At 41.0% G+C, this 26,086-nt stretch overlaps 8 protein-coding genes across 13 annotated transcripts; 4 read left to right on the top strand and 4 right to left on the bottom strand.

The window, feature by feature from the left end:
- Window positions 1-3,015: 3,015 nt before the first annotated feature.
- LOC133835721 (aminopeptidase N-like) lies at window positions 3,016-6,105 on the top strand. 2 transcript variants are annotated; one of them, XM_062265766.1, is made up of 5 exons: window positions 3,016-3,524; window positions 3,579-3,734; window positions 3,799-5,236; window positions 5,300-5,811; window positions 5,871-6,105. In XM_062265766.1, the coding sequence occupies exons 1-5, from the start codon at window positions 3,079-3,081 to the stop codon at window positions 6,103-6,105; spliced, it is 2,787 nt and encodes a 928-aa protein (XP_062121750.1). In that variant the 5' UTR covers window positions 3,016-3,078. The 2 variants fall into 2 exon arrangements, with proteins under 2 accessions (XP_062121750.1, XP_062121751.1); XM_062265767.1 differs by lacking the exon at window positions 3,016-3,524 and having other exon boundaries at window positions 3,612-3,734; window positions 3,791-5,236.
- Window positions 6,106-6,115: 10 nt separating this feature from the next.
- On the bottom strand, window positions 6,116-7,840 carry LOC133835738 (uncharacterized). Its single transcript, XM_062265787.1, has 2 exons — window positions 7,644-7,840; window positions 6,116-7,005 (listed from the first exon to the last, which is right to left on the bottom strand). Exons 1-2 carry the CDS (start codon window positions 7,710-7,712, stop codon window positions 6,259-6,261), a joined length of 816 nt encoding a protein of 271 aa, XP_062121771.1. The 5' UTR covers window positions 7,713-7,840; the 3' UTR covers window positions 6,116-6,258.
- A 302-nt stretch (window positions 7,841-8,142) lies between these two features.
- LOC133835719 (uncharacterized) lies at window positions 8,143-13,269 on the top strand. Of its 4 annotated transcripts, none has more exons than XM_062265763.1 (6): window positions 8,144-8,374; window positions 8,707-10,450; window positions 11,003-11,824; window positions 11,893-12,114; window positions 12,174-12,954; window positions 13,016-13,269. In XM_062265763.1, the coding sequence occupies exons 1-6, from the start codon at window positions 8,339-8,341 to the stop codon at window positions 13,248-13,250; spliced, it is 3,840 nt and encodes a 1,279-aa protein (XP_062121747.1). In that variant the 5' UTR covers window positions 8,144-8,338; the 3' UTR covers window positions 13,251-13,269. The 4 variants fall into 4 exon arrangements, with proteins under 4 accessions (XP_062121748.1, XP_062121747.1, XP_062121746.1 ...); XM_062265762.1 differs by having other exon boundaries at window positions 8,707-10,636; window positions 10,712-11,824; XM_062265761.1 differs by having other exon boundaries at window positions 8,707-11,824.
- A 13-nt stretch (window positions 13,270-13,282) lies between these two features.
- On the bottom strand, window positions 13,283-15,954 carry LOC133835734 (N-acetylglucosaminyl-phosphatidylinositol de-N-acetylase). Its single transcript, XM_062265783.1, has 4 exons — window positions 14,996-15,954; window positions 14,648-14,938; window positions 14,371-14,464; window positions 13,283-14,312 (listed from the first exon to the last, which is right to left on the bottom strand). The coding sequence occupies exons 1-4, from the start codon at window positions 15,507-15,509 to the stop codon at window positions 14,135-14,137; spliced, it is 1,077 nt and encodes a 358-aa protein (XP_062121767.1). The 5' UTR covers window positions 15,510-15,954; the 3' UTR covers window positions 13,283-14,134.
- A 193-nt stretch (window positions 15,955-16,147) lies between these two features.
- On the top strand, window positions 16,148-20,237 carry LOC133835720 (phagocyte signaling-impaired protein). The gene is made up of 8 exons (XM_062265765.1): window positions 16,148-16,575; window positions 16,635-16,729; window positions 16,802-16,931; window positions 17,230-17,722; window positions 17,787-18,186; window positions 18,244-19,557; window positions 19,627-19,831; window positions 19,899-20,237. Exons 1-8 carry the CDS (start codon window positions 16,518-16,520, stop codon window positions 20,081-20,083), a joined length of 2,880 nt encoding a protein of 959 aa, XP_062121749.1. The 5' UTR covers window positions 16,148-16,517; the 3' UTR covers window positions 20,084-20,237.
- A 140-nt stretch (window positions 20,238-20,377) lies between these two features.
- LOC133835735 (zinc finger protein 436) lies at window positions 20,378-22,326 on the bottom strand. The gene is made up of 4 exons (XM_062265784.1): window positions 22,052-22,326; window positions 21,576-21,997; window positions 21,382-21,516; window positions 20,378-20,676 (listed from the first exon to the last, which is right to left on the bottom strand). The coding sequence occupies exons 1-4, from the start codon at window positions 22,202-22,204 to the stop codon at window positions 20,418-20,420; spliced, it is 969 nt and encodes a 322-aa protein (XP_062121768.1). The 5' UTR covers window positions 22,205-22,326; the 3' UTR covers window positions 20,378-20,417.
- A 77-nt stretch (window positions 22,327-22,403) lies between these two features.
- On the top strand, window positions 22,404-23,894 carry LOC133835736 (zinc finger protein 665). Of its 2 annotated transcripts, none has more exons than XM_062265786.1 (4): window positions 22,404-22,582; window positions 22,646-23,046; window positions 23,464-23,598; window positions 23,655-23,894. In XM_062265786.1, the coding sequence occupies exons 1-4, from the start codon at window positions 22,469-22,471 to the stop codon at window positions 23,875-23,877; spliced, it is 873 nt and encodes a 290-aa protein (XP_062121770.1). In that variant the 5' UTR covers window positions 22,404-22,468; the 3' UTR covers window positions 23,878-23,894. The 2 variants fall into 2 exon arrangements, with proteins under 2 accessions (XP_062121770.1, XP_062121769.1); XM_062265785.1 differs by having other exon boundaries at window positions 22,408-22,582; window positions 22,637-23,046.
- Window positions 23,895-24,032: 138 nt separating this feature from the next.
- On the bottom strand, window positions 24,033-25,860 carry LOC133835732 (zinc finger and SCAN domain-containing protein 23). Its single transcript, XM_062265782.1, has 5 exons — window positions 25,519-25,860; window positions 24,626-25,458; window positions 24,435-24,569; window positions 24,265-24,375; window positions 24,033-24,201 (listed from the first exon to the last, which is right to left on the bottom strand). Exons 1-5 carry the CDS (start codon window positions 25,663-25,665, stop codon window positions 24,033-24,035), a joined length of 1,395 nt encoding a protein of 464 aa, XP_062121766.1. The 5' UTR covers window positions 25,666-25,860.
- Window positions 25,861-26,086: the final 226 nt, after the last annotated feature.

The raw sequence follows: 26,086 nt of genomic DNA, 5'->3' as shown, positions 1-26,086 counted from the left end.
AATATAAATTATGAAATTTAACATTTCTTGCTACCTTATTTGCATTGGCGCCAAGAAAAAGTCTCAAAAAATGCAAAAAGTTAAATTTATGGTTTTGCGTCAGACGGAATTCCGAACGAAACCAAAAGAGATACTAATAATTATAGCAACAGTTATCGATTACTGATCAGTATCTATAGTCATTTGACACTTACCTGATCTTGACAAAAGTAGCCGAATCCAATGATGCCAGCAATGGCCAGAAAGAGACAAAATACAATAATTGTTCGTATTTTGGATCGTGGTTCCATTTTCTTGATTTCATAAACACCGCTGGGCAGTAATAAAGCAAAATCACTATCAACTTGTACGGAGACGTTTTTATGCATATCCACGGGCATGTTCCATAGGGCCTCAATTTAGTTTACCGCGAATTTGGAAATAATACAATCCACATTGGTACCATTCATGCCCCTTCAACACCGAACCGATTAACATTTACGTAACCCAAGCAGACGCCAGTCATTGTCCGATAACGATTGTCGCTCACAACGATCATGAAAAGTACGCCGACGATTAATCATTTTTGGCGACCCATAACAGAATTCTTGATTTTTAAATGTATTCGAACTGCAAAAATATAACAAATAATATTTAATTAGATAAGTCATAAATATGTTTTTATATGTATAATTTTACATTAATGTTTAAAAAAGATTAGACAAGTCGCTCACAACAATTTGACTAGTCTTATCAGAAAATAGTGGGCAACCAAAACAAGTCTGACATATCAGAGCGAAGTTAGCTTTACAAATTATACAAATTAAAATCTGAATTGTTTCGAAAAGTGTTTCCTGTTTTTTTTTAATCGTTTAAAAGTTTAAAAAAAAATTATAATTAGGTTTATAGTGTCTAACAAATGACATACTAAACTTTTTATTACTATATTAAATAAACATTAGCTGATAAAAATATTAGTTTTATTAGCACAGTTCCAGCTGTCTAAGAACTTCATTGATACAATTGCTAATTACAAATTGTAGAGAGAAATAATCAGTTACTCAAAGTGATATTCCTCTCTGTTCGGTGACCAAAGAAAAGCAAAAAAAAATTAATACATATACAAAAAATATGTATGTGACTCGCAAAAGTAGACGACGCTCACTTATACAGATTTATGTTTGTTACGATCCAAACACTTTGTGTAGGCACTTTCGATAATCTGAAGCCACACAACTTATAGATAAAATACCCGGGGCATAAATCAAAATTTGACACAATACAAATGATAGAAACATTGAACAGAAGCTGAATGAGACTTGCCACAACTGGTTGGGGCAGACAAATCAAACCTATATCTATACTGTGGGTTGATCTCAATTTCCGCAAATGTAAAATATGAGTATGCGATTTGGTGGTGGTTGTTGCTGTGGCTGGCATACATAATTATATATTGACAGAATATAGTATGGCTTATGTGAAAGAGCGATCATGCAGAAAGACCATGAGTGGAATTAAGCTGATATCTGATAATCACATATATATTAACAAAACGTATACTGTAAATACATATATTTAAATAATTCAGCAGTGAAACGCAATTGCAATCAATCTTGAGTGATTTATTTATACTTTTTAATCAACCGATGCAATTTACTACATAGTGATTGTTTGCTCTTTTTCAGCACGTAAAATGAATTTAATTACATCGAATTTTTGTTCATTCTAAACATGGAAATTTCATAGATTATAAACATTGCAATACTCATACAATGCAAAACAACAAATACAAACATATGTATATAAAATTCTTTAACTTAAGGGGAGCTTTTTGCAATTTTTATTTAGAATAGAAGGATGGCGGTAAATTAATGAAATTTGGAAATGTTGTGAAACATTAAAATGTCTCTGAATTGCAATGAACTTGTGATAGGAATCTAAAAAAAAACTAAATTATAATATCTCTTCAACATTTGCATTGAATTTCAACAATCAATTTATAAAAGGGGAATAAATTTCCAATTGCAGATTCGGCACGCGAATAAGGCGTATACACATTGTATGCTAATATTAGCCTTGTTTATTTATTTTAGTAACAATTTAGCAACATTTCGAATTGGATGCTTGAGCTGCTCTGACGCCAATCCCCAGCAATCCTCAACCCTCGTGGCAACCCCCCGTCGCCACCGCCCCACCCCCAATTAACGCCGGTGTCCATCTGCAGCATTTGTGTCGGCTGACGTCAAAAGCAAACGCAAGCTGTGAATGTTAGTGGCAGCCGCAATAGACTAAATCGCTAACAAAATGTGAATGCAGTAAAAAAAGAATTAAACGAATCACATATTACAAAAGAGCTCGTAGTTAATGCACATGCTGAGAGACGAAGCGACTAAAAGTAAAGCACTCAACAAAAACAAAATGCGAAGGCAAAGCAGAAACGTAAAAACAGCTGTTCGCTGGTCTCTTATTGCAACATTTGCTTTGGACAATTGGTCGATTAATGGGGCTAAGTCCAGTAGATAAATGTTTTGCAATTCACTTACTTTGTTTACGAATAACTGACCTCTTCAATTTGTAACAATTTGCAGACAACGCTGCTGTATTTATTTACATTTTTCGAGTATTTTTGTGTATTCTTATTGCTTACATTCTCATTTAGCACACATTTTCTTTTTGGCTTACGTTCGTATAGACAAAACGCGCCACACGACACAACAAATGCGTAAATATTGCAAGAAACACGCAAACGAAAACTGTAAAACACACTCGGCGCTTTAAACACTTAATTATTGTATTATTTGTGTAAATATTTAGCGTTTAGCGAGTAAATGTTGTAATAATTCTTAGCCACGAACGCGCATTCTTGCTTTACACGTCTATTTTCACCAGCAGCAGCGGATAAACTGGCGAAAAGCGAAAACAAAATACGCACATGTGACGTCACGATGAATATCGGGGCTACCAACTTAATTTCGTTTAACAGCACAGCTGTGAACAATGTTAGCTGACTAACATAACATAAAATCACAATTCAACAAGGTGGCAACGTCATGTTATGAGTCTTAATCGAAATTAAATTCGTTTGCCGCTCGTTTTGAAATGCATGTAATTGTGCTGCTAAATATAATTTGTGCATCTCTTTGCTTCGAAAATTACCGCTTACCGAGTTCCATAAAACCGCATCACTACAATCTGCGCATATTAACCCATCTGAATGACTACACTCGGCTTTTCTTCACCGGCGATGTTGAAATTCATCTGCACATTCTGCAAGCCACCAATAACATAACGTTGCATGTCGGTTCCCGACTAAATATCGACGCTACTGGCATATGGATGCAGTCCGTAGCCAGCAAGTGCCACAAGGACATTACTATTAAAGGTGTGGAGCGTGACTCCAAATTTGATTTCTATATATTGCATCTAAACACTCAACTGTGGCCTTCACAACGTTATGTGCTTCGACTGCCATTCTGGGCCAGACTCTGCCAAACGTTATCGGGTTACTATGCCAGTAGCTACCAAGATGAATGTGGCCAAACCCGGTAAGAATAACTGCATCCTTTGATTGCCTCTCAATGTTATATTCTTCTCCACAGTTTCATTTCGGTAACGCAGTTCGAGCCGACGGACGCTCGAACCGCATTTCCCTGCTTCGATGAGCCCAATCTCAAGGCCACCTTCAACATTACACTGGGCCATCACAAGCATTATAATGCTCTTAGCAATATGCCGCTAGCGGAGAAGATTCCCATGTATGTAGCTTGCTCCAAATTCAAGAGAGAAGCGATTAGCTCATAATAGTCTCAAGACTTGCAGGTGTGAACGCAGGAACTGGGTGTGGAGCATATTCCGAAAGACTGAGATAATGTCCACGTATCTGGTGGCTTTCAGCATCAACGACTTCGCAGGCTACGCCTCGTACAGTGACCCATATAAGCGCCAAGTCAAGTTCATCACCTGGGCGCAATCATCGGCCATTGAGCAGTGCAAATATGCTTCCGAGATTGGACCACGCTTAATGACCTACTATGAACAGCTGTTTGGCATCAGTTACCCGTTGCCCAAAATGGATCAACTGGCTGTGCCAGATTTCAGTGCCGGAGCAATGGAGAATTGGGGTCTAATTACCTATCGAGAAGCATCGTTGCTATACGCAGAGGAGGCTTCATCTCTGCTGGATAAGCAGCGTGTTACCAATATTATAGCACACGAGCTGGCACATCAATGGTTTGGTAATCTGGTCACAATGGAATGGTGGAATGATCTCTGGCTGAACGAAGGCTTTGCCACATATGTGGCCACCTTGGGGATGAACGCGTTGTGCAGCAATTGGCATGCCTATGAGGAGGAATCAGTAGAAAACGTGCTTGCCATCCTCTACACAGATTCCTTTTGCAACACCCGACCCATTCATCAGCCATCTGTGGGACGTGGCAGTCAAATTGCCGAGCTCTTTGATGTCATTACCTATCGCAAGGGAGCGGTTATTATTCGAATGATGCACTTTTTCATAGGGGACAAGGCTTTCAAACGTGGCCTAAATTCTTATCTACAGAAGCACTCCTATATTAATGCCAAGCAGCAAGATTTGTGGCTGCAGTTGACGGAGGCGGCGCATCTGTTGAAAAGCATGCCACATGACTTAGATGTGCAAATCGTCATGGACACTTGGACATTCCAACCGGGCATTCCATTGATTAGTGTGCAACGTCACTACTCCACAAAGTCGGCAACAATTACCCAGAGCCGTTATCGAATGTATGATGAAGTCGAGCCTCCTAAGAAGACCGAGAGTCCATTGCAGTCGGAGCCCTGTTGGTTTGTGCCAATTAGCTACACTACAGATTCCCAATCCAACTTTGTGACTACCGAGCCAAGAGCATGGCTACGTTGTCAGGGAGGCGAAGTGTTGCCGCTTGAGTTACAGGACTTGCCCTATGCGCAGGAATGGCTGATCTTAAACGTGCAGCTGGCAACTCCATATCGCATTAACTATGATACTGCCAACTGGGAATTGATCATCAAAGGTCTGCAAAGCGGTGTGTTTAAGCGCATTCATGTCATGAATCGGGCACAATTGTTGGACGATTCCTTGTCGCTGGCTTGGAGTGGTCATCTCAGTTATGCGCTAGCGCTGAAGCTGTTGGGATACTTGAAGCATGAGCACGAATTCATCCCCTGGCGGGCTGCATTGGAGCAGTTATCTGTCATCGAACGAATCATGCGGCAAACATCTGAATTTGAAGAGTTTCAGGTTAATTTAAAATAAGTATTGAATTTTTCAAATCAATAACATGCAACACTCCTCAATTTACAGCACTTTATGCACCATCTGCTTAATCCCATCTACAACTACTTGGGGGGCATACACGAGGATACAGACAATCGTCATCACGTGGCCCACAAAACGCTAATCAATCGTTGGGCTTGCCGCCTGAACCAGGCAGATTGTGTAAAGGGCGCGTTGAAATTTTATCATCGCTGGTTCATTCTAAACAATCCGGATGAATCGAATCCAGTTCCCCAAAATTTACGTACAGTGATTTACTGTACGGCAGTTCAACATGGCGATGCGGATGATTGGAATTTCTTTTGGCGACGTTACACGAACAGCTCAGTAGCCAGTGAGAAACGACTTATACTTCTCTCATTGAGCTGCAGTCGTAAAGTTGATCAAATTGAGCACTATCTGAAAGTAATATTTAGAGAAAAGTCTCTCATACGAAAGCAAGATGCATCTCAAATTTTTGAAGCGATTGTACGCAATGATATTGGTTTTCATATAGCCAAAGACTTTGTCATGCATAAGTTCGAGAAACTGAAACAGTTGTAAGTAAATGAGTTTAATTATATGTAATTAATAATATATTTATTCCACACATAAAAAGCTATGAGTCAAACCGACGCGAACTAGCTGCGCTACTCGTCAAAATTGCCCAAAATATCAATTGTCAGCGGGACTATCAGCAAATGAGAACATTCATTGAGACACAAAAGCAGCTGCTGGAGTCTTCAATGCTTATCTTGCGAAGAGCGCTTGAACAAGCCCAGTTGAATCTTCGGTGGCGGCAAAAGCGAATCTCGGAATTCAGCAGCAATCTTTATATGCGCTGTTATGACTAAAGTTTAAGAGGCTGTTTTATTATCCTAAATAGATTTTTGTAATTTTAACAATTGTCGTATTCTTTTTATTAGTAACATATAACAATTAGTATTATAAGCGCTAGTATTAATCACAGAACACAAGACCAAATCCTATTCGAATGAGAGATGCACTCAATTGTCTCCCGCACTTCCATGATTACCTCCGCCACCGCCTGAGAAAGCGGAGCTAGCATTTCCAGCACTCGCCGCAAACACGCTGCGCAGATTTTGCAATATGCCCCAGAGCATAGTGCCGAGCATGCCCAAGGATTCGAGGGTATTGAAACCATTGCTCTCAATGGCTGTTTCGCGATCCTCTTCCGTCTCAATGGCAGATGATTCGTTTCCACTGTGATGGGTTGTATGATGAACTCCATGATGGCCAATCAGTCGATGCGTGTTGGTGCGCACATGTGTGTCATTGACACCGCCTCCTCCAACAGCATTCAGCAAGTGCTTGACCGGCTCCAGCACGGGAATTGCAAGCTTGATGCGATTCCATGCATCTGGTGTTTCCGTTGAGCTTTCGTGTTGTTCACCCACCGGATCATCAAGACTAAGCTCATCATCGAGCGTATTCCGTTTGGTTGCCGGCGCGTCGTCTGTGTCCAGGCTATTGTTGCTTGGTCCTTGCAACAGCAACAAGCTGCCAAATAATTGTTGCACTTGCATCGAGTTGTTGGCCTCCGCCTCGTTACGTTTAAAATCGAATTCTTCTCTTGGTCTTTGTGCTTTCTTTAGATTCACGAAGCTGACAATATGTGTCGACTCTTTTTTACTGACTATGGATGGAGATGGGGATGAAGTTGCCTCATAATTGTAGTCTGTTGGCTTTGCCTCTGCTCCAGGTGTCGTCGTCAGCAACAGCAGCCATACGAACTGCATAAAAATGTTGTATATAATATGAATTATTCGTACCTTAATCAAAAATCCATATGCAGATTATGAATTATAATGAGGCAGTTCATATGCTATGACAATCGTAGCTCAATACACATGATTGGCCTTAATGAGATGACGACGCTTCACCCGAAATCATTTTAATTGTTCTATTATACCCTACAAATACATTCAAGGTCTTGAAAAGCAATAGTTGGCTAACATTTTTATTGCGAATGCCACTCCAAATTGAAATCCTGTCCTTAAATATAATCCACAATTGCTGTTTGAATTATTGGAGGAGCACTTGGATGTTTAATTTAATTTGGCCTAAATTGATCTTTAATATTTATATCCCATTGAGAGATAATTACTTGTGGAAGAATAAGCAGCCTACCGAATATATGTGTTTAATTATCCAATCACATGCAACTCTTGCACAACTTGACTGCTTTGCTGAAGCACAGCTCAAAGGCTACAAGCTAGGAGGTTGAGATTTGGGCCCTTACTTCTTCAAGCATATGGCTTAACTCTAGGTTCCACCAAACTTACTTTACTAATTGCAGATAATTAAAGGATCTTTCAAACTGTGCTACTACTTTGTATCTTACGAGTTTTTATTCGATGTTTGGGCTTACGTGGAGGAACAGCAAAAGACATAGTGAACTATATGTGGAGCTTGACAATCGCGACATTGTCAATGACATTTATGCACATACGAATAACTAAAAACGAAACCGTTGCCAGCAAGCGTACAAATCAAACCTAGACCAACAACCAGGTAGGTATTCGTACTCACGACCCGTTCAACGTCAACCGAATACTGACTGGCTACAGACTGAGTGTCTATCGGTGTGCCTAAAACTGTACGTTGGCTCTGAATCTGAAAGCAAGCAATAAAAGATTGATTAATATGCTGTAAGTGTACAGTCAGTTTTTGAACATAAATTCATTGCATTAGGTATAAAGAGACGCAAAAATAAATTCGAGAATTTATAGATATGTACGAATATTCTTATGCAAGCGTATTGAAACCCAAAACCTATATATTTTCAAATTTAAAAAAAAAATCCACATCGTAGTTAACATGCTTAGACGTTCTTTCGTTTACATTTACATAATGTAAATTAGTCCTCACACACAGCTCAACACAAAATCATCCAAAATCTGAAAAATATATAGCGAAATTCCAAATTTTCTGTAAATGTACTGCTTATAAAAGTACACATTTTTTCGACTAAAAAAAAACTTGAATTATTTTTGGTAAATGTTTTTCATTGTGGTGTATTTCAAGTAATTTTTGAATTTTGTTCTTTAAGAGTTATTAGTGGTTATGAGGATATTTGGTAAAATGACCCGGTTTCTTCAGGTATGTTGGCGGTAAAAGATTGTAAATTAATTATCTTAATAAATCTTTCATTCGTAAAATGATAAAATAAATCATAAATTTTGGTATTATCTAAGCAACCATTGACATCCAAACTTAATACTTTGCTGAAGGGAAATCTATCAATGCTTCAGTTAATTCATATTTCTCTTTCGATTCACTTAGTTTTCCATAATATTTGTTCAGAAAATTCAAATTGTCTAGCGAAATTTTTTTAAATACATTTTTTTTATTTTTTGTTTATTTTTTTTTTTTGGCAATCGAAATTGTGCAAATTAATAAAAGTTAATCGAATGGCGACATATCTATCACAGATTTCTCGATGTTTACGTTATCACGCCCCAATTTGCCGACCGCATCGCTTGCTCCATGGCAGTTGTAAGCAATGGAAAAAGATCTGCTCAAACTGCGCCAGCTGGCAGCCGCCATTACTAATGGAGATTCGCCCACATCTACCAATGCGCATCCATGTGCAACTCTTCACCACAAGGACGACGAACGTGTTCACCTTTAACAACGCATCTGACATGCTGCGCAAGCGAATCTGCTTCACTGGAACACAAAATGAAGAAGCAGCCTCCCAAATTGTACCGGTTGGCGTTATTGTGCCAGATAAAGCCGAAAGCAATATGAAAATCGTTATAGTGCCGCTGGACTTGGTGAATCAGGATAGCGAGAGCTTAAAGAACACGCTGACTGTCATCAATGAGCTGCGTAAACATGCCAATGAGATAGACTTATTTACTAACACCATAATCGAAGATTATCGCAAGGATCAGTTGAATAACCAGACTTCCGACAATAACAATAACAGCAATATAGTTGAAGAAAAGGCACCTGTTATGGAGGAACTAGAACAGATTGCTAAAGCGGATGACATTCATCTATGGGACACATACACTACCAAGGAAGTGGATGTCGTGGCCTCCTCTGCACCCGAGATAAGCGCACCCGAACTGGAATTGCAGGCCGCAGTAGCATCGCTGGCCACCGATTTAGCTGCCTCTACCCAAGCAGATGTGGCGCCCATGACCCCCTCGCCATTCACACCAAGCTTGCCAAACGCACCGCCGACGCTTCCAATTAATCCGAACACAGTGCCCATCACAACGCCACAGACGCAGCCCGGTGCCATGCCCTTGGCTGATCCAATTGAAACACAAATTTCAGCCCAACCGCAAAACGAGGACGTACCACCAGTGGCTGAGATTGAGCAGATAACCATAGATGTCCCCCAACAGCTGGGCGAACATTTGGCTGATATGGCCATTGCGTCGATGCAGCTGTCATTCGAGATGAATATGACGAATGTGCGGGATGCAATCCTCTATGGCGATGAATTAATCATGAAGGACGGTCCAAAGTTGGACAGCGAACCGATGGTTTTCTTGGAAACCAATGTCAAGGTGGACCCTGCGAATGAACCACAATTTACAGTTCCCCTTCACTTCAATGCCTTGATTAAGGGTACTGTCGATATCGATGCCGATCGCCTCAATCCCGAACAATTGACACAAGAGAACCTACCCAATTACAACGACGCAGTTACCTCGATAGCTGCCAACATTTGCAGCACTGCCCTGCAACAAGGCTTTGCCTCAGAGCTGACTTCAAAGCCCACTGCCCAAGCTAATCATGATTCTCACAAATCACACGCTCAAGCCCGCATGGCATTGAAGCGTCATCAGGCCCAGAAGCACATGAAAATGGATCACAAACGTCCGAAAGTCGAGTACAACAGTCCTAAAGCAGCTTTGCCCAACACTCTTCCCCAGGAAAGCTTAGCGGCAGCTGTACCAATGCCATTAAGTCCATCTCTAAAAGACGGATGCAAGCACCCGATTATTAAAAAAAAGAAGAAGTGCCCCAAGCCATGCAAACTACCAGACCCCTGTAAAGAAGACAAGTGTAATCGTCCGCAAAAGCACCAAAAATCAAAGAGTGAAGATAAAGTTGAAATAACGGCTAGTGCTGGTAAGAAGGGTGGTAAGGATCCTTGTGCCAAGGGTAGCGGCAGTAAGGGAAAGGATGCCAAAAGCGGCAAGGATGGCAAGGGTGGTAAGGACGGCAAGAAGGATCCTTGCGCCAAGTTTAAAAAGGGAAAGGATGGGAAGAGTGGAAAAGATGGTAAAAAAGATCCCTGCGCCAAGGGCGGCAAGGACGCTAAAAGTGGCAAGAAAGGAGAAAAAGGAAAAGATGGCAAGGACAAAAAGGATCCTTGTGCTAAGTTCAAAAAAGCCAAGAGCGGCAAAGACGCTAAAGGAGGAAAAGATGGCAAGGATAAGAAAGATCCTTGTGCCAAGCTTAAGAAAACTAAAGGCGGCAAGGACGCAAAGAGTGGTAAGGATGGAAAAGACGGTAAGGACAAGAAGGATCCTTGCGCCAAGTTTAAGAAAGGAAAAGGTGGTAAAGACGCAAAGAGTAAAAAAGGAGGCAAAGACGGCAAGGATAAAAAGGATCCTTGTGCCAAGTTCAAGAAAGGAAAGGACGGTAAGGACGCAAAGAGTAAAAAGGGAGGAAAGGGTGGAAAAGACGGCAAGGATAAGAAAGACCCTTGTGCCAAGTTCAAGAAAGGAAAAGATGGTAAGGACGCAAAGAGTAAAAAGGGAGGCAAGGACGGTAAGGATAAAAAGGATCCTTGTGCCAAGTTCAAGAAAGGAAAGGACGGTAAGGACGCAAAGAGTAAAAAGGGAGGAAAAGACGGAAAGGACAAGAAAGATCCCTGTGCCAAGTTCAAGAAAGGAAAGGGCGGTAAGGACGCAAAGAGTAAAAAGGGTGGAAAAGACGGAAAGGACAAGAAAGATCCCTGTGCCAAGTTCAAAAAAGGAAAGGGCGGTAAGGACGCAAAGAGTAAAAAGGGAGGAAAAGACGGGAAGGACAAGAAAGATCCCTGTGCCAAGTTCAAGAAAGGAAAGGGCGGTAAGGACGCAAAGAGTAAAAAGGATCCCTGCAAGAAAAAGTTTTCCACTTGCACAAGTCCTTTATCACAGTTGAATCAGTCGAAGTCCTTGTGGCATCCGAAACGCAGATTATCCACATCTCGTCGAGCCCAAAGCTTAAAGCCTGCACATTTCACTGTGTACTCGACTCTTGTGCGCCGTCATTATGCAGGCTTGCAGATGAGTGCATGGTTGCCTCGTACTCAATTTAATCGGACGTATGGAAAAAAAGATGAGGGTCAAAAATCAAAATGTGCTGCTCTTCAAAGCAAACAACCAAAACGTAAGCATAAAAAGGCACGAACTGGTCTTCGGACAGATTGTTATGGACAGCATTCAGATGAGTGTCCAAAAAAGTTTGTAGCGAAATGCTCTACCGTAAAATTCCCCAAAAAGAAATGTGAAAAACCAAAGAGTAAACCTCCAATGGCCAAAATGCAGAAGCCCAAGAAGAAACTTCCTAACGTATGTAAGCATGCAAATCCTCGTCAAGGTACGCTAAACAATAATTCAATTCAGACGTAGGAACAAAAAACTAATCTTTCCTCATTGATTAGGTAGAAAGAAATAAGCTCTTAAAATCGGGCTTATGTAGTTTAAACCAGATGCGTATGCAAAGTTATTCGTTACTTAGCATAAAACGGTTTGTCTCTCAAGCGGCCACAGAAAATTGCATGCCCCAAGAAGAAGAAGCTTCCTCCGGATCTGTTGAGGTCGTCAAAATTCCAGTGTCATACCACATACGCAAAGAGCACAAAGAACGTCCGAATCTCAAGAAATATGGTGATTAATCTCTTAAAAAATGTGTATACATTTTAATTTAATAAGATTTTACTTTATAGATGTTCTAATCCGTACCGCCTCGATTGCTTTAACCGGCTCAGATATTCATGTCTATGAGAACGCGAACCGTGATATAGAAGGCATAACATTGGGACACGATGCCACTGGTTTTGTAGAAGAAATCGGTAGTTGTGTGCAAAATCTGCATGTGGGCGATCGTGTAGTCATGGAGGCGGCGCTGTCATGCGGTATTTGTGATTATTGTAAGAATGGTCAATACAACATTTGCACGGATTTGGTTTACAATGGCTTTATGGCCAGTCATCAATCGCATCCCGCCGATCTGTGCCACCGCTTACCAAACTCCATCAGCATGGAGGAGGGCACACTCACCCAAACTCTGGCCATGGGGTGTCAGGCGTGCTTCAAGGCAAACATAACACCCACCAGCAATGTACTGATCATTGGCTCAACTCCCACTGGGGTGTCGACAGCAATGTGTGCTGCCGCAATTGGTGCTAAGAGGGTGATAGTTGCTGGGACAATGGCCTCTGCGCTACAAACAATTAATCGGGTATTTGGCTTCGCTACGATACACTTCGAGCCGAACGCTTTGTTTGGCGAGGTTCTCGAGACAATATACAAAAATTTCGACGGTTGGCCGAACTGTGCCATCAACTGCGCCGTGGCTCCTATGACTATGAATCTGGCTGTAATGGCGTTGCAGCCATGCGGCGTGTGTGTGCTCTCTGAATGTGAGTGTGAGTGTGCCAGTTTCAATGCACTTGATGTTCTTATGAAAAACATACGAATTATTCCAAGCTTTCGATCCGCCAACATGTAAGTAAGACAGGATTTGCAAGCTTATTATGTTGTAACGATATGCACTCTGTAAAAAAAGGTATCCAACGGCATTAACGCTTATGAAATCTGGACGCGCGCCGATGCACAAATTCATTGCCAAAACATTTACATGGAGCGAACTCGATGAGGCCTTCAAATCGGCACTGCACGAGTCCAATATTGGTCCCCGCAAAATTATCGTCAACAGCACGGAGGGAATTAACATTGGGGACTTGTTAAAAAAAAAATTAAATTCGAATGTAGCTGATAATAAAGTGGCCTGTGATAAATAAAAGCATTAAAAAAATTAATTAGACATAAAGAATGTTAGTGCCAGGTTATTGTTCAGTGCTGCAACAAAAAAGCTTCGCATATTAACATTTTAATTGAAAAAAAGTGAGACTGCTTTTTGGATTTAAAATACAATACATAAGTAACATTGTTTTTGTTTTCTCAGCATCTATGAATCTCTCTCATTATAGACTATTTAACGACATATAAAAATTATTGTACTTCGCTGCTTACAACAAACTATTTTACAAAATTTACATACGCAAAAACTAAATGGAGTCGTTCATTTAAAACTGTAGTCTAAGGAAGGATTAGAATGTTCACCCATAACATAAATCACAACATAATCAATAATTAAGAATTTCAAAACAATAATAGAATTAGCATAACATACAGCGAGTCCATCGCACATTTGCTCGCATCGATTTCGAGTATAAATAATAAAGAATTATAGCTAATTACTAATCAATAGCAAAGATATGTAAGACATGTCAGAGGTATGTTCGTGTGTGACTAATTACTGGACTGTTTCTTGGTTTCAAAGCATGTATGTTATCATGCGTGTGTATGTATGTTTGACTCTTGTTCCCTGGTTGGTTTTTGCATTTAAATGTTTACGACAACTCTTTGATCGCCTTCGCGGACGCTCAAAAAGTTGCATTTGGCTAATTCCAAGCGCTTATGCTATAAAGTAATTTATGGTAATATAAGTATTTAATATAGTAGAATCGTCAGTGTCAAAAATAATGTTTAGACGCTCGTGCATCAAGCGTTCATTTGTGAAGGTAGTTTGTCTTTTGGTGTTCAATCTTTTCACAATATTTATATATATATATTCTTTCATTTAACTTTTCAAACAATATCGTAATGTTCCTGCCGTTCATTTCTAATTATCATGTATCTGCATTTCGAGCTCAATATCTGACAGATTTATTTCGCGAATCGAGTTAATGAACATGTAGCGCGATGTGTAGATATACAGCCAACGGAACCATTTCAATTGCGATTGATGCTCCATCATGGCACTTCTTACAATCGACGCATCCTTCCAGCTTAGAATGCACCTATAAAATGAATAGTTAAATACTATATATATTGACAAATATATATTTAAATACACACCAATGCGAGGACATGAAACATGTGCACAGCAAATCGAAGATTGATAGATATTTCCGTACCAAATTGATCGAGTCTAGTGTGTAAAACTTACACCCTGCAAAAAAGTTATATCAGAATATTAAATTATTGAAGCTATAATTAGAAAACGAATCGAAGCAACAGCACCCAGAATTAGCATGACAATTAACATGTGCAATTTAGGTTGTGGCCTATTTGTTATTGTTATTGTTGCCGCAGCTATTGCTGTTGCTGCTTATGCAAAAAACCCGTGACTCACCCTTAGGCAATAAATTGGCTAAACACAATGAAGCGGCTGCGTAGTAGACTGCACAATGATTGGGATGTGAGCTGACCCCATCGCGATCGAAGGTGAATATCGCCTGTATATCAAGACTCTCAACCGTATGTAATATAAAGCTGGCAACAGCATCCGATCGCCACTCAACATTTGGATCATCTGGCAAATTGGTGGCGTTAACCAAAATGATATTCGACTCGCAAATACCCAAACGTTTGCACGCTCGATATAATTCATCTCTTCGCACCTGGCCCTTCTGCTCGTAGTTGCCTAATTGTTTTCAAATAGTATTAATAGATATAGATAGAGGGAGAATTTAATGCTCACCATTCGACAAACAGAGCACGTAAACTTGACATCCATCGCGCTGTGTTAGCGTATAGATCAATGGCCCAAAGAACATGCACTCGTCATCCGGATGTGCGATGACCAAAAGTACACGACCCATAAAAGCTGCCTTGGGCAGATGAACGCTACGCAGACCGCATTGTAAAGCGTTGCGCAAGCCGCTCTCCCCGCTGCCACTGCTGTTGTTGCTGCTGCTGTTGTTGTTGTTGTTGTTGCTGTTCCTTGCGTCTGATGGCGACGCCGCTGCTGTTGCCGTTGCCGCAGCCGACAGCCAGAAGGTCAGCTTGTAGAGTCCCAGGCATACTAGCAAGTATACCGCACATGCTATCAGTATATGCTCCAGCGCTTCAGCCGATGATGACTTGATCAGGCAATAGATGCTTGATGGAGTCAGTTGTTGGCGCAGGCCAATGAACGGACGTGTGACAGCCTCGGTAATTGCGCTAGCGTTAACAATATTGGCCAAGAATTCGCTTAGCCAGTTCAATTTCATTTCATTGCGTTTGCTTGTGTATTCTACTACTGTTTTTACGTTTGGTCAAAACGTACACCAAAAATGGACATAAAAACTCAATTAACTCGAACTAATTTATTATCCTCGTCCCCTTTTAATGCACAGTGCAACAATTGCTTTGCAATACTTGAATAATTGTAAACGAAATAAACGTATGTCGGTAATTTAATACTTTAAACGGCTTTCCAATATACGCGGCGGAACTAAAAAAAATTGCATTTTATTTTTGCGCTGCGTGCGTGTGTATTTTGACGGGGCAACAACTAGGGATGGGTGCGTGTAGCGCCAATTTGCGAATATCGTGTCCTCAAATGTCAGTACACGATAGCTAAACACATGCTTTTTTTTTCAAATACCTTTGGATTTTTGAGCCACGATTGCTGAAAATAAAGTATTACTAATCAAACATATTTATATATTTACTAAAGAGAACAAAGCAGACGTATACGTGTTAAAATCTAATAACGTGATTCTTTTACTGTCATAACCAGCAGCTGTCAGACGACAACAGCTGTTTAATGTTGTCCAAATATTAATCGATTAGCCCAGTTATCGCATGCGCCAACGATAAATTTATGTGAAGTAATCGATGTTCGCTTCTTAGGCAGCTCTAGTTGCCGAATTTGTAAAGAGCAATAAATTTTTTTGATTCAAAAAAAATTGTTAGTTAATAATTTGTACACTAGTGTATTCATTTGTGTGTGATTTTTGTGAGCTTTCTATAGTCCCAATCATCCAAACGAAGGCAGCCGTTTCGCGTTTCCAATCTGCACAAAACTAAAACGTGCCGGGTTTAACTCAAGCGGCATTTGGGGAACATAAAAAACAGAAAGAAAGAAGAAAAAACAAAGCGTGCGCGTTGCTTGCGGCTCGCTGTAATTAGGTTAAAAAAAGACGACACAGTCAGTGGCAGCATAACAACAGCACCAGCGGCGTGTGGTTAGATTGAGTAGAGTGTGTCGTCAAAATAATAAAAAAAGAAATACCATGGCACAGCAGGGCATGGATTCCGCATTATTTGAGCGGCGATTGCGACCGGTTTATGGTAAGTTTTTGCTTAAGTTGTTGATTGATCTAATTGATATTATTTGATATGATTGACAGACAACTTGGAGGTGGGTAACAATCGCAAAGCACTGCAGGAATCGGAAAAGTTGCTACGTAAGCATCCAAATTTATTATGCGCACGTGCTCTAAAGGTAAAAGGAAAAAAGTGTAGCAAGTACCCTAAAATAAACATAAGATATATAATCTATCATTATTATTTATAGGGTTTGTCGCTGCTCCGCTTGGGCCGCTACGAAGAGAGCCATGGCTGTTTGCAGGTTGTCGCCCAGGAGAAACCCATCGACGATTCCACGTTACAGGTGCTCTCCTTCTGCTACCGGGAAATGGAGCAACGTAAGCAACGTCTTATCTATATGTATTTGCATACACACGAGTTTGTATCTAGATACAATTCATATTCTTAAAAATCTTTGTTGGCATACGCACATGGCCGGCTAATTAAAAATTGCCTCTCACTCACTTTCATTTGCGCAAGAATTAGCCGAAATAGTGAACGACCATCAAACTGGCAGCTGGCAGATGAAGCGCGTGCCAAGAATATATTCAAAGCATTTATGTATTAGTTTACTCATTGCTCTCTTTACTGCACACATAATATATTCAAATACTTACCATTTGCTTCTTCTTGCAGTTGACAAAATCGTTGAGCTTTATCAACACGCTGTTAAACAAAATCCCGGCAATGAGGAACTGTTGGCGCATCTTTTCGTTTCACATGTCCGTGTCGAGGATTACAAAGCCCAGCAGGCGGTCGCATTACAGCTGTACAAAGCGCAGCCAAAGAATGCCTATTATTTCTGGTCCGTTATTAGCGTGGTATTCCAAGGGATTCGTGGTCCCGAATCGGCAATTCCTGAGAAACGTAAACTTTACTTGGCATTGGCTCAACGTATGGTCGACAAGCACATTAAGGAGGGCAAAATGGAAACTGAACAAGAAGCATTTCTCTATTTGCACATATTAAAACTGCAAAACAAACACCAAGAGGCCTGGGAATTTCTTACTGGCGAATTGTGTGCAAAGCTTTATCCTGGTGCGCCAGTTAGCATGAAGTTTGAACTGCTTAAGGAGCTGGGCAATTGGAAGGCGCTGAATGAGCTGCTACAGCAGCTCTTAGAGGCAGAGTGAGTATTAATATCAGCAAAACAGTCCAACATTTAAATTAATCGCTAATACTGTTTTGAACAGTCGAGATCGTTGGGATTACTACAAAGAATATCTGCAGAGCTGCTTTGAACTGATCAAAAGTACTCCTACTACCGAAGGGGGCACTCCAAATGACACGCTTAACTCTTGCCATAAGTTTTTGCTGCACATCATTGAATCATCGACGCGTAAGACACGCGGTCCATATCTGGCACGACTAGAGCTGCATAAAAGAATGCGCGCCATTCAACTGCCAGCAAAGGAACTTGTTGGGGACTTTGATGACCTTGTCATTGAGTATTTTGTGCTATTTGGTGACAAATCGTGTTGCACACATGACATCGCGCTCTTTCTGCCCTCAATCAGCATGGAACAACGTCAGGCACTGGCTAACAAACTGCTAGCTGAGAGCGGCATTAGTTCAACATCATTGCCTCAAACAGTAAGTGGCGCAAAAATTTACATTAAATTTGTTAATATATATATTTGTCTTTTGCAGAAAGAGCATATGCAAAAGCATATTTGCGCCTTGCAAATCTCACGCATGTGCGGCGTTCACATCGAGTTGTCCGTGGATCATCTTTTAGCCTTTTATACGGCACTCAAACTGCACTATGAGCATGGATACAGTTCATTTGGCACGCAGCTATTGTCAACGGAAATGGGACCCTCAGATCCATATGCTCTGCTGGCAGCCAATGTCATGTATGATATATCGTTTCGAGAACAAAAATCGGATCAACTCTTCGAGGCTTTGTGCTTACTTCAATATGTTTTGAGGAATAGCACGAGCAACTTTCACGTGAAACTGCTTAGCCTAAAAATCTATCATATGTTTGGCTGCATGCTTGGCGCCCAGGAAATGTATGACTATCTGGATATTAAACAAATTCAATTGGACTCGATGGGTTATGTGCATTGCAATCTGCTGCCACTTTCTGGTCGTTTTTCTGGTGTGCGCACTTGTTACGATTCCACTTTGAAGTTCTTCACAAACAGCTACAAGGAGCGTCTGGAATATATTGCACTAACTTATCGCTTCTGCACGTTTTCCAAAATGGAGGAGTTTATGAACTTCAAGGAACGCCTGACAAACAGTTTGCTGTATGTGGCATGCTCAGTTGAAGCGCAGCTCTGCGATTTGGTGAGCTGCTATGGCAATGTACAGCAAAATCTGACAGCCTATGTAACAATGAGTATTGAGCCCGCTGACGATCGAATTGCATGGAACGAGCTAAGCGATAATCGTGACTTGGAGGCCATTATACGATGGGACCCATTACACTTAGTTGATGCTGAAGCTGCTCGCAAGGAGTCGTACGATCAGGAGATTGAAGTGCTACAAATACGTTCACTGCTGCTGCGCTTGTTTGCCTCGTTTATAGACTTGTATCATGCACCGCCTACTGCCAAATTGGACATGTCAAACTCGAAGACGCCCTTAGAACCGCCCGTCGAAGATACTGCCACAATAGAGCTACTGCGCGAATCATGGACAGGCCTCCATCAGCGACTACGACTTATGAATTATAAGCCACTTTCGCAACAATTTCTAGTCAATTTGTTGCCCACGCGGCTGCACCTGCTGCTTGAACTGCCCTACGAACGTTTCTTCGATGATTTGGCCCAATTTGTGCTTGATCTTTACGCTGGTGCGCCACAACTGGCGATGCAATGTAAGCGGATGAGTGAAAATGTGGTTGCCGTCATGGAATTATGCCTTCAGACCATCACAGAAAGTAATGAATGGAATAGCAAGGACGGGCTATGGAAGCGACGCAGTCACCAACAAAAGGTGGCGGCTTGCCTGGAGGTTAGTAGTAGACGCTTTATTCGACGATTGGAACAACTTGTATATTATTTATTTATTTTTCAATTGTAGATACTTTCACTTTATGCCTTCCTGTTATCGGTACTAAACGACAAGCTGCAAGCCAGCGCGAAAACAAAAACAAAAAAGAAGCCTACGGGAGATAACAAGACACAGGACACGCCACAGATTATCAGTGAAAAAGAGCGCAGTCAAATGTTGCAGGAATTGATGCGTCAATTAAAACACAAACTCGAGGCCTGCGACAGCGCCTTACGTAAGTACAACAGGACATCCATTGGAGGAAAATCCGAAATGATAATCGAAATCTTATTTTTATTCAGGATCTTGGAAGCCACCAAATTTGCCGCGAGAGCTTAGTTCCTTTATGGCAGACATGTCATTGAAACCGGAAGTTGAGGCAACACTTATTGGCGATGTGTCCGCCACATTTAAGGAGTCTCATGAGGTGATGGTTACCGAGCTGCGCAATTTGATAAAGGATAAAATTCGCATAGTGGGCAAATAGAGTTGCCTCTGACTTTGCTGTGCAAAGTCATGATCACCATTGCCCATCTCCATTGTCTCCCACAATCAGTCTTTCAATCAACTAGCCCAGTTTGTTATTTAATATTTTAAAATACAAGGCAATAAATATGCCGAGATCGATCCAACTTCTATAATTACTTACGAGTATAATCACCAATCAAATTATAAACTTGTGCACTTTTCCACTTACCCATTTTTCGGCATTTTTGTACAACAGGTAACGAGTTGTAAACTTGCTTAACAAGAAGTGTATGATTCATAAGTTGAAATTAAACCAGAACAAATTAGATGCTACACGTGTATTTTATTAATTCTCAGCTAACTTCTCTAGCAGCTACAACATTTGCGGCTCGAAGCGTATGCAGATAGGCAGCACAACGGGGATCGTTCACATGCTGTTGCGTCTGGAGATGGGCCACTAAATTGTGATGGCGAGCAAAGCTCTTGTTGCATAGTTTGCATATGTGCGGTTTTTCGCCGGTGTGCGTCTTATAGTGCACCTTGAGCACATTTGAATAGGTGAAGTTTTTCCCGCAGGTGTTGCAGACGTATGGTCGTTCATTACGATGTATACTGAAAGAAGAAACATACAAATGATTACAGATCTCATCTCGAAATTGTGTATTACAAATATTATAACTACAAAGCCACAGTTATTCTTGATGGCTGACATGTCATTGAAACCGGAAGTTGAGGCAACACTTATTGGCGATGTATCCGCCACATTTAAGGAGTCCCAATGTGTAATACAATTAAGAATAAATTTTGCATAGTGAGCAAACAGAGGTGCCTCTGATTTTGCTGTGCAAAGTTATGATCACCACTGTCCATCTCCATAGTCTCCAACAATTAATCACCAGACTGTTATTTAATATTTTAAAATATAAGGCAAAAAATATGTCAACTTCATACGACACAACTTCCCTAATTACTTACTAGTTAATCACCAATCAAATTATAAATTTGTGCACTTTTCCACTTACCCATTTTTCGGCATTTTTATAACAGATAAACATAACACACAACTAGATTAAATACGAATACTCCTATTTTAAAGGTTCAGTGTTGGATATTATAATTGGCCAATAATTTCTTAAATTAACGTATGCTTCTTTATGTAGGAAATAATTACAATTGCAATTGTGCAAAGGTGGAAGTAAGAATTGTGTTATTAGGATAAAAAAATATATAAATCATAAACGGATCTTATCGATAAATCCAACTTTAAATCCACAAGTTTGAGTTAAGGAGTTAAAACAAAGAACTCAACCAACTCACCGTTCATGCTTTACTAGCGATGTGCGATCTGCGAAACTTCGCTGACAGTATTGGCAACAATAAGGTCGAGCTCCAGTGTGTTGTCGTATGTGACGCATCAACTGATAGTTTACATGGAACGTTTTCTGGCAGATTCTGTTTGGAGTAAGCAGCCATGTTAAGCAACGATTAAATGTTTTTGTAGATCGACTTACTCGCATTGATAAGGCCTGTCGTTGTTGTGACGGCGTAAGTGGGTGTCAAGCGTGCTCTTGCGCGGATAACTGTTGCCACAAATATCGCAGACATGTGGCTTTGCTGCCTTTGCAGCTGCCACTACTACGAGACTGGTTGTTGGCTCCGAGGGAACTGATACTGTCATTGCTGGTGTTTCTTCAATTACTTCGTCGTTACACCAGACACCTTCCTCTAGCACTTCGACTTCAACTTGCTCGTACGTCTGTGCGGGTGCCTCTTCTAAGTTGGGTTTTTCCGGCTCCTCACACGGATCCGGGAATATGAATTCCCGCAAGAAATCATCCGAGTGTCGGCAAATTTGTCGAAACTTATGGGCCAGTGTCAAAAACGCACGACATTTCATGCAGATCCGCGTGGGAAGCTCTGGAGTGCGAATAATCTGAAAGAAGAATTAATTGTTAATATCCGTGCTTCCAACTGGATATCCAAATACTTTTATTCCGCAGCAATGTTCGATTTTATCGCAAATGGAAACGCCCCGTTGCTGCTCGTCGTGGTCGTAGATGGATACCATGTGTGCATCATTGTCCTGCAGGCAAATACGGCACACGGATGAAATGTCTAGAACAGGCTCTGTGGTGTCCATAACTCCAGCAGTATTCAAAGGCAATTTATTATTATTTAGGGCTTTGTAATCGAAAGTTAACGATGCTGCTAATTTGAATAAGATGATGTTTATAAATAAATCGCGAAATGTATTCTTATCGATTATGGGTATATCGAAAAATATAGAGAAAACTTATCGAAATGAAGCAAAATCTATTCGGCGATTTGGTCTAATCGATATATTTTTATTTTGGTGGTGGACAACATTTTTAATTTGCTATCAACATTGAAATCAGCATTAAACATGAACAGCGCGGGACCGATTTGTAGGATCTGCCTGCAACAACCCAAGACAGAAACACTAATGCCAACGGATGAGAATTTCTGCTCCAATATTAAACAATGTACCGGAGTTATGGTAAATTTGTCGCCTTTTAATATTCATGCATAACACGAGTTCTCATCTCTGCAGTTCACACAGGAAGTGGAGATGCCCAATAAGATCTGCACCAGCTGCGCTTTGCTGTTGCGCGCCGCGCTCAGACTGCGAACACTTTGCCAGCAGGCCGAAGAGCAATTTCGTCACTTGAAGCTAGAACCGCAACAGCCGCAGGAGCAGCAAATGAAATTGGACAGTGACAGTGAAAGTGATGTTGCTCTATCGGAGATTGAGGGAGGCGTCTCTTACGAGTTGACGCTGGAGACGGAAAGCATTACCCACACTGAGACAACAGTACCCGAAACTAAATCGGAGAGACATCAGCCTGAGGAAAACAAAGGAATAAACTATGTTTGCAACATCTGCAATAATGTCTATTCGGAGAAGGTGAAACTGACGGCGCATTTAAAGCTGCACAGCGTGCATAAGCCACACGAGTGCGAGTAAGTTGCAAGTTGATGTCGTGTTTAAATTATATGACAAAAAGTAAAGGAATGAATTGACAGGAAGTGAACAATAGCTACGAATACAATTAAAAAGTATCTTAGAGAAAATGAAAAGAGCTTAAAGCATTGCTCCTAGGAAGGAAGGACAGGAGACTCAACAGCAAGAGATCATCTGATCAAATTGGATATAGAACCACAATAATCCAAAGCACACATTGTTGCAGAATTCTGCCCTGTTCAGTTAGTTGCGTCTAAGATGCAGAGATAAGTCTGTCTGTGAAATGGAATGATGGAATGAAAAGATAGCAAATATGAAATTATTCAATACCTTGAAAAGTTGTAGATTCAGAAGGGAGACGATATATTACCATTTTACCATTTGTACTCGATCTTAACCATATGCATTTCTTATAGAATATGTCACAAGCGCTTCCGACAGACGCCTCAACTAGCGCGTCATATGAATTCACACACTGGACTACGACCATACAAGTGTGACTATTGCGAGTCCTCCTTTGCAGATCCTTCCACACGCATCAAGCATCAACGGTAAGTACAGTCGTAAAGCACTTCTAATGTGAATTAATCGTACAACACTTTCGTAGCATCCACACAAAGGAGAGACCGTACAAATGCAAATACTGTACCAAGTCATTTGCCTACTCGAATGTGCTCAATGTACACCTCAAAATCCATACGGGAGAGCGACCCTTTAGTTGTCAATATTGCGGTCGACGATTCTCTCAGTTGCATCACAAGAATACGCATGAACGCTCGCACCGAGCGAAGGATTCCGATTCGATAATGATAACACTGGAGGAGGAATAAATGCCATTTCGATAAATGTCTAAGAAAATCACACTGTGTAGTACAATTAATTAATTTTTTGATTTGTATTTTCTTTTAAGGAATGAAACACAAAGAAAAAAACTTAATATCCAACGTAAGATAAGATTAGGAAATATTTGTAGTTTGTACGCAGCCTAAGACGAAGGCAATATGCCAATAACCATATCGGACATATCATTTTTAATACGCTCCGGTCGTTCTATGTCCAGGTCGACGGGCTTCCAAGGACCACGTTTCTCGTGCGTCACACGATGTAGACGCATTTTGTAGGCCTTGACAAAGCCTTTGCCACACAGATCGCAGCTACAATATTAAAAGAATTGTCTTTAGGATTGGCTAATAAAAAGAGGACAAGTGGCAACTTACACGTGTGGCTTTTCACCTGTGTGTATCATTTTGTGGAATTTCAAATTGTCCGAATAGGTAAATGTTTTAAGGCACACATCGCACTCATAAGGACGCTCCTTCGTATGTATTCTGAGGATATTGGAAGAGATGTAATGAAACATATATATAATTTTTATGGCCATACAAACCGATGATGCTTCGTTTTCGTGGAGCGATCAGCAAAGGCAGCGGGGCAAAAGTTGCATTTGTAGGGTCTGTTACCTGTATGTGTATTCATGTGTCTGACCAGTTGCTGGTTCTGCACAAAACCACGTCCGCAGATTCTGTAAGGATTAGATTATTAGATTGCTTGGAATATTGTAACTATAAAGCATCTTACTCGCATTCGTGTGGCTTAATGCCGCTGTGGAATTTCATGTGTTCGGTGAGACGCGCCTGGGAGGGATAAATGTTTCCACAAACATCGCATATATAGTTGGAGTGCTTGTCGCGCGGCTTGCGCCCCACTTTCTTCTCCTCGAGCAGCGTATCTGTGTGCGACCCACCTGTTTTTGGCTTTTGTTGCACCTTTCGCGGCTGCCGTACCCGATTCAAAAGACGAGGTGGCGTCTTCGTTTTCGCTTTTGGCAAATAGCTTTCGTCGTCTGAGCTCAATATATCGTTGACTATATCATTATCGGGCACATCGCTCCAGACAATGCGCCGCACATTACGATCAGCCAATGACACTGCTGTGGTGCTTGGATTCAGCGCTTCGCTTGCCAGCACCTCCAATTCCTCATAATCTTGAAAGTTCTCGCCATCGGTTTCTGTTTCAATTTCGGCTTCGGTCAGCGTCACAATGTCGTTTCCATCATAGACAACCTCATGTTGCTCCTCTGTGGCGACATCATAGACATCGACGACTCCAGCATCTTCACCAGAAACCACATAGCTGATAAATTCTGAGCTCGCCTCTTCCGCCTCCTGTTCCATTTTTATTGGTGCATTCACCTGATTCGTGTTCTCTTCCCACGCTCGCGCAATTGCTTCCGTCTCCGCGTCCTCGTCATCGCCCTCCTCTACGCCAATGACAGTGCTCAGCTGTGTCGCCAGCATATCGGCAATGTGTTGATGGGATCGCTGGCAGGTTGAACGAAATTTGTAGGCGACTCGCAACAGACGCACGCATTTTGTGCACATCTTATCCGGGAAATTATCGTCTATGCTAACCTACAAGCATTAAAGTTGTAAAGAGATATTTTAAATTGTTTGTTTATTGACGATACTCACAGGAATCCCTGCACAGATGTGCAGCATTTGATCGAGGCGGGTGCTTGCATTTTGGCTGAATATGTCCTGCAGCATCTCCTCGCCCTCGCTGGGATTTGTTAGGCAGACGCGACACACAATCCATTTCTCATTCAGTTCGGTTTTCATAACTTATTCGTTATATATCATATACATCTACGTATCAATGCAAGTGTAATTATTATTAGTTCAATTACAGTTACAATAATAATGCAAGCGTCCCTTGCTATGACTACGATTCACACGTTGCGTACACATGCAGTATTTTATTGTATCGTTGGTATTTTTGAAACTATTTGAAATATCGCTGCTTGAAATTAAATTAATCTTTTGCGATTACAAATCGAGTCTTACAATTGCCCAAATTAGCGCCGATCACTCAATATCACGTAAAGTGACCAAAAACTATTTAAAACGCTCGCATAATGTAACTGAACAGTGTAAGCAAAAAATAAAATTTTAAACTCGCTTAGTGCTAACTCCGTTTTACGATATATTAATCGAATAAAATGATTTTTGCTGCAATAAATCGGTTTTCTTTTTCTATCAA

Source organism: Drosophila sulfurigaster, chromosome 2R (genome assembly GCF_023558435.1).
Source record: "Drosophila sulfurigaster albostrigata strain 15112-1811.04 chromosome 2R, ASM2355843v2, whole genome shotgun sequence".
Taxonomy (NCBI): domain Eukaryota; kingdom Metazoa; phylum Arthropoda; class Insecta; order Diptera; family Drosophilidae; genus Drosophila; species Drosophila sulfurigaster.
The sequence above is the reverse complement of the archived record's forward strand: the minus strand, read 5'-3'. Positions and strand labels throughout refer to the sequence as shown.